General features: G+C 49.6%; 1 protein-coding gene across 3 annotated transcripts; it reads right to left on the bottom strand.

Annotated features, from left to right (window-relative positions):
• Positions 1–1159: 1159 nt before the first annotated feature.
• On the bottom strand, positions 1160–12850 carry EIF3K (eukaryotic translation initiation factor 3 subunit K). Of its 3 annotated transcripts, XM_044671157.1 has the most exons (8): positions 12743–12848; positions 6771–6869; positions 4627–4747; positions 4214–4288; positions 2724–2793; positions 2319–2396; positions 1463–1588; positions 1160–1279 (listed from the first exon to the last, which is right to left on the bottom strand). In XM_044671157.1, exons 1-8 carry the CDS (start codon positions 12799–12801, stop codon positions 1248–1250), a joined length of 660 nt encoding a protein of 219 aa, XP_044527092.1. In that variant the 5' UTR covers positions 12802–12848; the 3' UTR covers positions 1160–1247. The 3 variants fall into 3 exon arrangements, with proteins under 3 accessions (XP_044527092.1, XP_044527093.1, XP_044527094.1); XM_044671158.1 differs by lacking the exon at positions 2319–2396 and having other exon boundaries at positions 12743–12850; XM_044671159.1 differs by lacking the exon at positions 6771–6869 and having other exon boundaries at positions 12743–12849.
• Between the last annotated feature and the right edge of the window lie 1016 nt (positions 12851–13866).

Below are 13866 nucleotides of genomic sequence, written 5' to 3'. Positions count from 1 at the left end.
GGACTTCAGAGATCACAGGATCCTTCATTTTATAAAGGAAAATCGAGGCCAGAAGAGAATGGATTGTGTAAGGTCAGCCCTGCCTAATACCTGGGGGGGAGTCCTCTGCCCAGTCCTAGAGAGCTTCTTCCACCACAGTGCCCAACTCAAGCTTGGTTCTTCTCCATATTATGGTGGCAGGGGACCTGCCCTCACTTTGTTGGTGGGGTTCCAGCTCCACTTGAATATTAGAATGTATCTATCTATATTAAAAAAAAATATCAGGGGAAGGGAAATAGTAAGCCCAGTTCTGTGCAGGGTCTATGCAGTCAAGAGGCAAATAAGCGTTCCATTTTCAGCTCAATCAAGGAGAAAGCTGAGGAGGACTCCAGCCAGGGCCTCTCTCCCCGCACATCTCTGATCTCCATGCTACCAGAAATAAAGGGTCCCCCTTTTGCCCCCCCACATTCTTTGCCCTGGGAGAATCCCTTGGCCAGAGTGATCCTAAGCCAAGCCCATCATTCTCCCTCCACCCCACCGTGGACCTTTACCATGGTCTTAAGTCTGGGGTGGGAGAGAATGTGCTTTGCAGAGGTTAAGGCCTGACTCATGTCATTCATCCAGCTCACCACTACTCCCATCTCCCTCACTCACACCTCCCACATTCCTTAATACTCCCTCTGAAACCCTGACACATCCGCTCGTTCCTACCAGCCAGTGCTGGGATCAGGTCAGCAAGGGGAGGTGGGTGGGAGGCTGTAGGGGGAGAGAGGAAATCCTGCTGCTGGGAAGGGTTCTAGGGAGGGGGCAGGAGTGGCCTTAAGCCTTTCTCCAGTGTCTCCAGGACCTCCCCTCCCAGCCCCACCACCTGCTGTGAGCCCCACCCTGGGCCGGAGGGCAGCCTCACCCAGAAAGGAGTCAGCAGGGTGAGTCCAAGGCTCAGGGCCCCAGGGCTGGCGAGAGGGAGTGGCAGCTTGGCTCCTAGCCTCAGGCCAAGAGACTGTGGCCCCAGTCGGTGCTTCTTAGCAGTCCCCTTTCCCCACGCCCCAGCAGCCCCTCAGCCGGAGAACCTTGCCCTCTAGTGGGCAGCCAGGGTGGCAGCGGACTGGCCAAACCCTTCCGGAGAGGCCCAGCCCCCAGCCCCCAGCCCCCCCCCCCCCTTTATGGGCAGAGGCAAGGCCAGGAAGTAAAGGGCTTTTATTTAAGAAGCCTGCTGTACTGTAGGTAAGGGAAAACACAAACACAAGAAGGAAGCCGTCAGGCAGGAGTTACTGGGAGGAGGCCATGATGCTGGAAACACCTAGAGGGAGAAAAGGGAAGCAGATTCAGGCTGAGCCCAGGCCAGCACAACCCCCCTCTCCCCCAGCCCCTTCCTCCCCCTCAGCCTTCAGGGGTAAGACACTGGGAAGTCAGGTGGGCCTCCCCTTTTTTGGTATGTAGTGATCGGGGTGGGGGTGCCCAGTGCCACGGGGGCAATGCTCACTCTCAAAGTCGATCTTTTCCACAATGTTTTTGGGCTTGATACTCTCTTCTTGGCTACAGATGAAGACCTGTCCTGCCTCATTGGAGCTCCAGCCATATTTGCTCATCCATACTTTCAGCTGGTTGTCTGCAACGGGACAGGAAGGAGTCAGAGACATGGTGCCCCTCCGCCCTTTAGGGGAGCCACCACCCATGGGGCAGGATGGAGAGTGGGGGAGGCTGGACCGTGAGAAGGGTGGGAAGGAGGGGGCTACTGGGTGCAGCAGGCTGGAGTTTGGGGTGCCCAGCCTCTCCTGCATAACTCCACCCTCCCTTCAGATCCCCAGCTTCCAAGAAGCTATTTACTGCTCTAGACTGAGATTCGGTTGTGCCTCTGTCGGTCTCTGAGAGGACACCACTCTGCATTTAGCAAACATGGAGATTCTGGGCCTCAGAGAGCGGCTCCCCACCTCCCTTTCTGGGCCCTGAGCCCACTCATCTCTTCCCACCAGCTGTGCTGCACCAAGAACAAAGACCTCTGCTCCTCCCTTTTGTGTTTTCGGGCATCAGACCGTAGGCTGCTCGCGGGCAGGGGCCGTCTCTTGCCCTAATTTGTGATCCCAGGAATCTGCGGTGCCTGGCTCACAGGAGGCATTTTGTTTATTCTACTTCAGCCCTAAAAGAGTATCCTGGAGCTGCTGGCATTCTATATTCCCTCATTCCCCGTTGCTATTTATTAAAACAACAGATGTTTAAGAACTGAATGCTAAGAGCTCAGAAGACTTGCTGCTGGCGCCACAGCAGCCCATGTGGTTGGTTATTCTGCGGACTGTGAACGTGCGTGAGGGGCACAAACGTCCAGCGAGGGCAGGCCTTACCTGAGAGATCTCCCAGCATCTCAGCCAGCAGCCATCGGTCAATATGTTGATACGTGATGCCCACCACGTGGCAGATAACTGTGGGGATTGGAAAGAGAAGTGTTTAGAAGGCAGACTCCCTCCTCAGCTGCTATTTATCTCTTATCCCCACCAACCATCCCAACAAATCTGCTCGTTTTAATTAGAGGGGATTTGGCAGGTGTGCAGCGGACAGAGCGCCAAGCCTAGTCAGAGGACCTGGGTTCAAATCTAGCCTCAGATATTTCCTAGCTGTGTGACCCTGGGCAAGTTACTTAACTCCAATTCCCTAGTCCCTGCCCTTCTGTCTTAGAATTGTTACCAGGACAAAAATGGTTTTAAAAAGGGGTGGAAGGAGAAGGGGATGAACAGGGGAGGTTTTCTTACATTTTCGGACGGAATCTTCAAAGCCTGTGATGCCATTAAGGAGAAGGAGGTCCATGTTCTCCAGGGCATGCTATAAGGGAGGGGCAAGAGTCAGATAGGTTGCTGAATGAAGTTGGAGAAAATCAGGATCCTCTGCTGACTGGGTCGACTACAAATTCATGTGACAATAATAATCTCACCTGGGCCTTCACAGTGTCCGTAACTGACCACACCACCTGGAACAGCAGCTTGGCCAGACTTTAAACTGCCTCCATCCGTGGGAGCCTTGCCTCCTCCTCCCTCACTGAAAACATTTTAGGCCATTCACGATGACCTCCCCCTTTTCTGCCCTCTCATATTACTCATACTTCTGCCACCATCTCCTCCTTTACCCACTCATCTCACAAGAGGCTACCCTGCTCTTTGGAAAGGAAAATCCATTTTCATGCACAAGTGATTGTGTCCAGTCCTGTCTTCTCTAGCAGACGGCTCCTCCACCAACCCGCTTCTCACTTTCCCTCTCTACTATCCCTTTTCCCTACAGTACATCACACACACTTTCTCTCTCTCTCTCTCTAGATTATTTCTACTAGGAGGTAAAATGACAGGACTTCTTGGGCATGGAATTGGGGGGGGGGGGGGGGGTGTATCAGGTAACAATGAGGAGTCCAGAATGAACCCTGAGGAAGGTGGAGAGAGTCCTCCTCCCTAAACCCCTGAGGAAGGCCATGTACAGCTGGTCCCTCCACTAACTTTTTGCTCCTTAGCTGTTTATAGTCTGGCTTCTGACTTCATCATTTAATTGCAAATGTTCCTTCCCAAGGTACCATGACCCCAGCCTCATCCTTCCTGATCTCCTGCTGGCTTTCTTCCTACCCAGTTGTTCTCTTGTTGGACCTTCTTCCAGGTCACGACTGATAACCACTCACCACTCGTGCTTCTCTTCAGCTTTTATTATGTTTGCCAATCTTGTTGCCTCCCATGGATCATCTCTATGCAGAAGATTCTCAGACCTATCTGTCCAGGTCTAACCTCTCTCTCAAGCTCTCCAAGCACACAGCTCCAGCTGACTACTGGACACATCTTAAACTCCCCCCTCACCCCCCCCCCCCCAGCCCTACCTCCTTTCCCCAGCACTATAGAGGGCAGCACCATCCTTCCAGGTCAGCCTGGACTCCTTTTTACCATTCTCTGCTCAGTGATCTTCCCAACATGTAAGTCTGGGACACTTTGCTATTCAGTTAACTCCAAAGTCTCATTTAGGATAAATGATACAATCCTCTATTTGGCTTTTAAAAGCTTTCACAACTGGCAAAGGCTCTGGGGGAGTGGGGAATGGTCAGGCAAAGGGGCTCTCTGGTCCTTCCCTCATCCTCTGTTCTGTCCAGTCCCATACACAGCCAACAATGACCCAGGAGCTCCTTCTGCCCATCTCTGACTAACCGGCCAAGCCCTGAATCCAACCGGGTGGGTGGGGTTGGGGGAGGGTAGAGGAGAGGCCAGTGGCTCACCCAGAAAGCCTGGAAATGGCAGGTCTCCAGCAAGTCTCCCAAGTACAGGATCTGCCTGATGGGCTGTGTTTCTTGCTAAGATGGGGAAACATTAAGGAAAACTACTTCTCAGGTGCTGAAAGGGACATGAACTACAGCCCCAAATGACCTCAGGAACCCCTCTTCCCCCCTTCCAAAGTGACAACTAGCTCCAAGAAGATAGGTCTGAACTTAGGAAAATAGACCAATCTCCAGAGACCCCAGTGAACCAATGAGAGATGAGAAAAGGGAGTGATCGCAAACAGAAGAATCCATTTAAGAGGCCAGAACTCCTAAGAAAGTCATCTGGGCTGGGCTCGTTCCTTGTTTGAAGCAGATAGTTAAAGCCTTCCCTTGACCACTGAAGGATTCCCCCAAGAGGGCCAGAAGGATACATGAGCCTGGTCAATCATGCACTTGCAGAGGGTGAAGTCCGTGTGTGGTAGATTGGTGAGGGCCTTTAGCAGAATCTGGGCTGTCACTGTGGTCTGGAAAAAGGCCGGATTGAACTGGTATCTGAGGAAAAAGGGGAGAGAAAGGAGTCAGAGTTGGGTACCAACAGGACTGATCTCAGGGGTTGCCTCCCCTCTGAAGCCTTCCTTGATGCCCCAGTTGCTAGTGCTCCCCCCACCCCTGTGGATACACAGCCTACTCTATGGCAGAAGAGAAATTCCTTGAGTACAGGGCCTAGTATTTCTGGCCCAGCTCTGACCAGGTTTCTGCCCAATGGCAGTTCCCTGACCCTGGAGGAATCTGTAATAGGCACTCACTCAGGTCTACTCAGGCAGGGCCTATGCCTTCCTGCTCCAAGCTCAGGGCCCTGCATAAAGCAGGTCCTAGATGTATCAGCTGCCATCCCATACAGGGAAAGGAGAAGCCAAGCTCCAAACTCTCCCAAGGGGACTCCCAGGAGAAGCAGTTTTCCCCCCAAAGGGTGAGGTTTATCTATGCTCTATGGGAAAGAAACAAAGGAAGGTTTTCTGAAGGACAATGACCAAGGAAGAAAGGTGACTCAGGAGAGAAAAGAAGGAATTCTTTGGTTGTGGAGAAAGGGGTCTTCTGGCCTAGAAGAGCACCCCACCCCCACTTCTGGTTTAGCTGGGCTGCATTCCCACTGAAGGCTACTTATGTTTATAATTACAATAAAAGCTAATTCAACACCCACTGGGGTAGCAGTTTGGGAAGAAGTTGAAGCAAGCATATTATGGGCATAGCCAAGGGAGATCTCTTTCTTTTGTTCTCAGCTATCCCTCTCTACTGTTTCTCCATAAAACACACAGGAGAGAAAATAAGCTCACTGAAAGTTCATTTTCCATTTGGTCTCTGTATCCATGATGCCTGGAACACAGGAGATGCTCTACTAAACGTTTGCTGGACTAAAATGACTCTTCTGTACCCAGAAAGCAAAGGGCTCCCAGGACAATTCCAAGAAAGCAGAGATGAACGATATGGTAGGAGACACCTTGATTAAGAAGTCAATGCTTTGGGCCTAAATCTGGGCTCATGTGTGAGGAGCTGATGGAACCAGATGACCTAAATTGTCTATTTCCTGCTCTGTGAGGATCTGCTGAAGAAGCATCTGGAGCCTGGGGGGCACAGACACAAGAAAAAATCTGTGCATTTTAAGTCCCTTCAAAGTCTGTGAAGAATTTTACACACATTCTCTCACCAAAGTCCCTCTCATAAAATACCACCCAGGCGACTGTGATTCTCCTTACTGGACAGAGGAGATAATGGATGCTAAAACAAGGCCATGAAAGGTTTTTTCTGAAGTCAGACATTGTCCAGTGTCAGGGGCAGTATCGGAGCCCCAATTAACTCTGGAGTCTGAAGCCATGACATTCTCTGCTAGGCCAATGGGCCTTTGTCTCAAACTTTCTCAAGAGCATCCTTTGAAGGCAGGATGAACTGCTGGGTCACAAAGGGCAGCCAGCAGCAGTGAGGGAACAGTACAGAGAGGCCAAAGGAGGTTGACCATCAGGGAAAATTGGATAAAAATGAAGAGCCCCAGACTACTTGGGGAGGGAGTGGATTCTCTGCCTATGACCGTTTTTAAGTAGAGGCTGCGTGGCTGACCCCTTCGTGGCTACAATGCAGAATGGATTCTTCACTGGGTTTAGGCTGGACTAAACAACCCCCAAGACCTACTGAAATTGTGGCCAAAAATACTATATGAAAAGCAATGGAAGGGCAGGTAGTAGCACAGTGGATAGAGCACTAGGCCCAGAGCCTGGAGGATTCAGGTTCAAATCTGGACTCAAACACTTTAGGGCTATGTGTCCTGTGGCAAGTCACTTAACCCAACTGCCTTGCCCTTACTGCTCTTCTGCCTTAGAACTGATACTGACAGAAGGTAAGGATTTAAAAAAAGAAGAGCAACAATGTGAGTGTGTGCATGCTGTCTCCATGTCTGCCCAAGGTACCCACTCCCAGGTCCTTTGGGCATTAGGCTTACTGACTGACCTGCAAAGCTTTGGCCCTTCTGGCCCACAGGGTAGACACAGCAGTAACATTCAACCCATCCTCCCAAGATACTCACAGCTTGAGCACAGCCAAGTTGGCCTCCAAATCATAAGCATTCTCCTTGGCCTGGGTTTCCACGTATCGCTCCAAGGTGGCCAGGTTCTCCGGATTGTACCTGGGAGAGGGGGAAAAGACAACAGTGTGAAGGAGGGAAGGGTGACCCTTCCTGCTATCAAGTCAAGGCCAAACAAATGCTTATTGAATAAGGGGGTCAGAGGAGATGGCTTCCTCAGAGATCCCTCTGGTTCTGGATAGGTGAGGTCTAAGGCAATAGTACTTTCTAGGTCACAATGGTTTGCAGAAACTCAATGACGCAGAAGGGTGGCACTGAGTGGAAGGCATTTTGCATTTTTTGTTAGCAAGGATAAAAAAGCTTCCCTAAAGCACAGAGGACACACTAACCCCAAGGAGATAGCCTTGACCTCCAGGGCTTTCGTCTTGATGGGATCATGGTTGGCAGGTATGACCTGGAAGGACTTGGGCTCAAATCTCAGTCCTTGCCTGAGAGAGCCTGAGAAACGAAAACTTTTTTAGTTTTCTCATTGATAAAATGAGAGAGTCGGAGGATAACAACAAGAGCTAACACTTAGAGAGCACCTTAGGCTCACAAAAAAGTTCTATTGGTTACCTTATCTGCTGCCTGCCACAAGACAGTGGCTGTTATCAGTTCCATTTTATAAATGAGGAAACTGAACCCAAGAGAAATGACTTGTCCAGAGTCACACCAGTACTGAAAGGTCAGAGCTGAGGCAGAGTTCCAGGTCTGGCCTTCCTTCTACTCTACCACCTATGGGTCTCAGTTATCTAGTTTAACTGTCCAACCCTCAGCCCATTCACTGTCTACACATCCTCTGGTAAAGAGATAGCATCTCACAACACTACCTCTGATCAAAACCTCCAGGGACTTCCTATGGCTTCTGGGATAAAATAAAACCACCCTTTTTACACTCCATTTAGAGTCTCTCTTTTATATATACACCTATCTGACCACATCTTCTCTATCTTGGCATCTTCTCTCTCTATACAACTTGGTTTGGAGATCTCATCATCATCCATAGAGTAAATCGTCTCCAAGCTGTTGACTCTCAGTCATTCTCGGCTAGCCCTCCAGTCTGGCACCTGCCTGTTGGACTTTCTGAACTGGATGGCCCAGACATGTGCAAAACAGAACAGGTCATCTTTCTCCTCACACCCTTCTCCTCTTCCTAACTTTCCGATTACAGCTGTTTGTAGACACCATTGTCTTCCCAGTAAACCAGGCTTACAACCTGGGTGTCATCGTTGGCTCCTCATTCTCTCCTATCCCCCAAATCCGATCAGTGCTCTTTTCTACTTCCATTCTGACACTGCCCCACTCTGCTGCGGGCCATTTTTGTCTCACACCTGCACTACAACAACAGCCAGTAGTGGTGGTAGTAGGGTTGAATGCCTGTCACAAGCACAAGTCTTTGTTCGCTCTGTCCATCCTCCATTTATCCGTCAAACTGATGTTCCAAATATAATGGTGGTTCTCCTGGTTAGTAAACTCTAGTGGCTCCCTTTTGCCTCCAGGATAAAATACAAAATCTTCTGTTTGACATTCAGAGCCCTTCATGAGCTGCCCCCCTCTTATCTTTCCAGTCTTCTCACACATATATTCTTCAATCCAGTGGCCTGGGCCTCCTGGCTGTCCTACAAACAAGACTTTCCATCTCTGGCCTCTGAGCATTCTTTCTGGCTGTTCTCTATTCTTGGAGAATTCTCTCTTCTGCCTCTGACTGCTGGCCTCCCTGGCTTTCCTCAAATTCCCACTAAAATCCCACCTTTTAGAAGAAGCCTTCACTCTGAGATTACCCCCAACTTATCCCGTTTACATATCTCTCTCTCTCTTTTAAAACCCTTACTTTGTCTTAGAATCAATGCTAAGTACCAGTTCCAAGGCAGAAGAGCAGCAAGGGCTAGGCAGTGGGGGTTAAGTGACTTGCCCAAGGTCATACAGCTAGAAAGTGTCTGAGGTCAGATCTGAATTCAGGACCGCCTACCTTGTCTCCAGGTCTGGTGTCCTAATCATTGAGACACTTAGTTGTCCCTTATCCTGTTTATATCTTATTGGTACCTAGTCACTGATGTGTTGTCTCCTCCATTAGGCTAGGGAGTTCCTCGAAGGCAGGGACTGCTGCTGCCTTTCTTGGTATCTTTCAGCTCTGGCATACAGTAGATACTTTTTGACCAAAATTCTTCATAAACTGGTTCTAGTCTCTCTTCAGGTTTATTCTGTCTTAGTCTACCTCAAAAACTACATTCTGGTCAAACTAACCTAACCTGCTACTTCTTGTACATGCTGCCTTCCTCTTCTCCAAAGTGTCTTCACAGGCTCTAAGTATCCAGTTCTGAAATGCCTGTTCTCTCCCAAGCTGAATTCTCCCATCATTGTCTCCAGCAGAATCTCTTAATCCCATCCCTCCCCAAAGTCTTCGTTCTCTCTCTATTTTCAAAGAGGTCCAAGTCTCCCCTATCTGAGGCACAGTGGATAGAGAGCCGGGCCCCAGAGTCAGTATTTGAGTCTTCCTGAGTTCAAATCTGGCCTCGGTATCACTAGCTGGATGACCCTCGGCAAGTCACATCATCCTTTCTGCCTCAGTTTTGTCATCCATCAAATGATCTGGAGAAAGAAATGACAAACCACTCTAGTATCCTTGCCAATAAAAGCCCTAGTAGGGACCCAAAGATCTGATACCTATAGAAAAACAACTGAATAGACCTGATTATCCTATCAAATGATCTTCCTATTATTTCTCCCTCTAATCTCAACTAAATGCTTAGGAAAAGCTATCTCCAGGGGTAGCCTCCACTGTTATTCTTCAACTCTTCTGAATCTGGCCAATAGCACTCAGTTGTCCCTCTTTCTGACCTCTTGGTTACACTGCTGACATCTCTTCTTCTCCCCTCACACCACCACTGCCACCACCGCCATCACACTGGGTCAGGCAATGATCACTTCTTGCCTAGATTTTTGCACAGCTTCCTAATATTGATCTCTCTACCTGCCTACTCTCAAGTGCAGGTCTGACTGCATCACTCTCCTAACTCAATAACCTTTGGTGGCTCCCACAATTCTGTAGGATGAGATATCATCCACCAGGTATTTTGTGTTAGCCACTGTACTGAGGGATGCCAGGAAAGGCAAAAAACACCTCTGCTTTCAAGGAGCTTCCAGTTTATTGGGGGAGACTGCATGAAAACAGCAGTTGTAAACAAGATCCATGAAGTAGAAACAGGAGATTCTTTTAGGGGAAGGTACTAGGATTAAGGGGGACTAGAGAAGTCTTCATGCTTTAAGTGGGATTTTGCCTGGGGGAGAGCCAGGCAATATTCCTGGAGTCCAGAAGTGGGGGTATCTAGCATGAGAAGCAGTAAGGAAGCCTGTGTCACTGGATCATATATATATATATATGGAAGAATAATATGTTAGAATCAGGAAAGGGGAAGGTTAAGAAGAGCTTTAAAAGTCAAGAGGATTTTATATTTGATACTAAAGGAATAGGAGCCACTGGAGTTTAATGAATGGGGTGGTAGTCAGTCAGATTTGTGCTTTACGATCAATGAAGGTTGGAGCAGGGAAGAGACTTGGTGTCAGGCAGACTGGCCAGTAGGTGTGGTGAGGGGAGGGTCTTCACTAAGATGGTAACAGCTTTGGAGGGGAAGGGATTGTGTGTATAAATGTTATAGATGTTACAAAAGTACAGTGGATAAGGGTGCTGGTTAAGAGGGAGTGAGCTAAGGGGGAACTATGTGGCTCAGTAAATTGAGAGCCAGACCTAGAGATGGGATGTCCTGGATTCAAATCTAACCTTAGACACTTCCTAGCTACGTAACTCTGGACAAGTCACTGAACACCAATTGCTTAGCCCTTGCTGCTCTTTTGCCATGGGACTGATACTAGATTCTAGGACAGAAAGGTAATGGTTTTAAAAAACAAAGAAAGAATAAAAGGAGTGAGGTGAGGAGCACTCCTAGGTTTTGGATAACTAGGCGAATGGAGGTATTCTCAGTGGCAACAGGGAAATTAGGAAGAGAGGAAGGCTTGTGAAGAAAAATGAGTTCAGTTTTGGCAATGTATGCAGCTATGTTAAATTTAAGATAGCTTTGGATGATTTTGGTCAAGAAGTCCAACAGGTAGTTGGTGAAGTGGGTCGAGATGGGCTGTGGTTAAGGCTGGATAAAGTACATTGGAGAATCATAAGCACAGATAATCATTGAATCCATGGGAGCTGAGAAAGAAACTAGGACAGCTTTGTGGGGATTCCCCACCCCCCATTAGCAGTCATGAGCTGGATAATGATCTGGCAGAGGCTTTCCAAGCCCTGGCCTCAAACTGTGCTTCCTATCACCCCATGAAATGCACTTTTCCCTCCTCATTTATATCTGTACCAACTCTGCCTCTTCAAGATAGCTCAAGTCACCTCATATAGAAAAATCTCTTCCTGATTCCCATAATTGCTGGTGTTCTCTTTTAATTTGCCATTTATTCTGCATGAGCTTATTCTACCAATGTGGATATGCTTACATGTTGTCTCCTGGATAGAATGAAAGCTCCAGAAGGGGAGGGGGTGGTTTCATTTTTTTCTCTTTTGTGTCCTGATCACAGTGTCTTCTGGTGGGTCTGTCTGCCACTAATCTCTCCCCATTCCAGACCTGCCTCCTTCAGCTGCTAAAGTGATTTATTTCATCAACCCTGTATTCAAACTCCAATGACTCCCTATCACCCCCCAGACCAAACAGAAAACTCTGTTTAGCTTTTAAAGCCCTTTCCTGTCCTTACATCTTACTTTGGCTTCCTGGCTATTCCTCCCTTGAGACACTCCATCCTCAAACAGAGCTTTTTTATTTGCTTCCCCTATGCCTGGAAGGCTCTCCTTCCCTCTTTCTGCCTGGCGTCAGAAAGACCTGACTCAGACACTAGCTGTGAGATCCTGGGCAAGCCATTTAATCTTTTGTCTGCTTCCATTTCTTCAACTGTAAAATGGGGATAGTAATAATGTCCACTTCCCAGGTCTCCTGTGAGGGCTGAATGAGATCCTTATTTGTAAAGCGCTTAGCCCAGGGCCTGGCCCACAGTAGGCTTAATAAATGTTTAATCCATTCCTCCTCTCTGCAAGAGACCATTCCTGACTCCTATCCTCAATGCTGTGATGTTTAGCCCCTCCTGTGTCTATCTTCTACACACACAGCTGTTTGTATGTTGGCTCCCTCATTAAATGGTGATCTCCTTGAAGATAGAGCCAGTGTTTATGCCTTTCTTGGATCATCTCTAAGACTGCTGTAGTAGCCCCTCAACGGGCTAATTCCATGATCCATCCTCCATCCAGATGCCCTCCTGCTCTACCTAAAATTACCTAAAATTCAGATCTGTCACTGCTCCACCCAGTCAGTCCAAGACTGCTTTTTGTCTCTTGGATCATCCATTCAGAAGTCATTAAAAATCCCCTTCATTTTGGGGCCCAGAGATGTTAGATGAGGTGCTGGAGATAAAGAAGTCCACATACCAACTCTGCTTGTTTGGCATGTAAAGCGTCCCCCCAGCTTTAGCCACTTCTTAACTTTCCAGCCTCATCACTATGGTACTGGAGAGCTCCATTTCCTGCCTCCGTGCCTTTGCTCAGGCTGTCTCCCATACCTGGAATGCCCTCCCTAATTCACTCCCACTCCACTCTGTAGAATTCTTGGTTTCTTTTGAAGCTCAGCTCCGTCTCCTACATGAACCCTTCCCCCTTCACTCCACTTCCCTATTACTGTGCTGCTGGGTCCTATTTTGCACCTACAGATTTACGCGCCTTGCCTCCCGGGATAAGCCATAAGTTCCTGGCAGTCTCGTTTTTGTTTTTAGTAAGCGCAGGTTGACTGACTGCCCTGGAGGACCTTGAACGCCGCACACAGGTGGGCTTGCTCTGCCTGAGTTCCCTCTCCACCCGCTACCAGGCCAGGCCCCCGAGGCTTGCCCAGCTGCACCTGTCGATTCCCTTGAGAAGCTTCCCCACGTTGGCACGCATCTGCTCGAAGAGCGCCATGCTTTCCTCTCTCTCGCAAGCCGAAGATAAGGCTGAGGCCGGGTCTGAAGCCGTAACAGGAACCGGAAGGGGCGGGGAGGGCGGAAGTTCTCCTCGGAGGACGCCTTCAGCCACATGGTCGTCAACCTCTTCCGCAGCAGCCGGGGGATGTGGAGGAAGTAAGGGAGGTGCCTGAGGGAGCTGCTTCCGGGTCGCACGTGGCTTCCTCTTCCGGGACCGCTCCATTCTGGCGCGTGCGCACTCGCGCCAAGGGAGAGCGGGCAAACGAGAGCGCTCCCGCGGTGAGGGAGGTAGAGAAAACTCCCTCGAGTCAGTGCGCAGGCGTACCCGGGTTTCTCTCGTCTGTCACCCCCTCCCCCAGTGTCACCTCCCTCCCATCCCCTCCGAGAGGGCGGGACCTACGCTGCTGCATTGTTGCCCCTCCCCACCGGCTCGGTCACGTAGCAGGAGGCGGCAGCGCCAGAGACCCCATGAGCGTCTCATGGGGTACCGGGATGCACGTGGACGTCGTGCACACGCAGGACTATTTCACGACTTCGCATCCTGCGGGACTTGTTATGACTCCCTTCTTACTATCTACCTCTGGTTCTCGGGATACCCTTGGATATCCTCCTTCAGGAAAACCCTTTCTCCTAGCCTGGATCATACTGGGGGGAGGGGAGGTATTCATATATGACTCGCTCCCCCTTCGTCTCCGTCTGTGAACTGGCTATACACCTTGGAATAAGTTGCAGAGTGGGGCGCAGATGCAACGACTCCCCACCCTCACTCCCGCGCCCCATTCCGGTTTCCCTGCCAAGCCCCGTCTTCCCCAGCTCTTCTGCCTAGGGAGCATCTAGCACGTAGTAGGTGCTTCGCATGCTTGATGAAGCTTCTCTCCCACTCGGCAGAGTCTCCCTCCGTCTCTCTCCAGTGATGGACAAGATATTGGGTCACTCACTGCGTCCATAGCATTTGCAAATACCTACTAAGTGCCAGGCGCTGGCACCCAACGGATAGGCCACTCTCACTAAGTTCTCTAACCCCAGCTTTCCTGCCATCAAAAACTGGGCTGGGGGCTCTCCA

Source organism: Gracilinanus agilis, chromosome 3 (assembly GCF_016433145.1).
Source record: "Gracilinanus agilis isolate LMUSP501 chromosome 3, AgileGrace, whole genome shotgun sequence".
NCBI classification, from domain to species: domain Eukaryota; kingdom Metazoa; phylum Chordata; class Mammalia; order Didelphimorphia; family Didelphidae; genus Gracilinanus; species Gracilinanus agilis.
This window is presented reverse-complemented; position numbering and strand designations above follow the sequence as displayed.

Coding starts and splice junctions, on each gene's coding strand:
- EIF3K (XM_044671157.1), bottom strand. CDS start 12,801: ATGGCGCTCTTCGAGCAGATGCGTGCCAACGTGGGGAAGCTTCTCAAG. Junction 4,748..6,770: donor AACTTGGCTGTGCTCAAGCT/GTGAGTATCTTG, acceptor CTTTTTCCTCAG/ATACCAGTTCAATCCGGCCT. Junction 1,280..1,462: donor GGAAAAGATCGACTTTGAGA/GTGAGCATTGCC, acceptor TTCTCCCTCTAG/GTGTTTCCAGCATCATGGCC.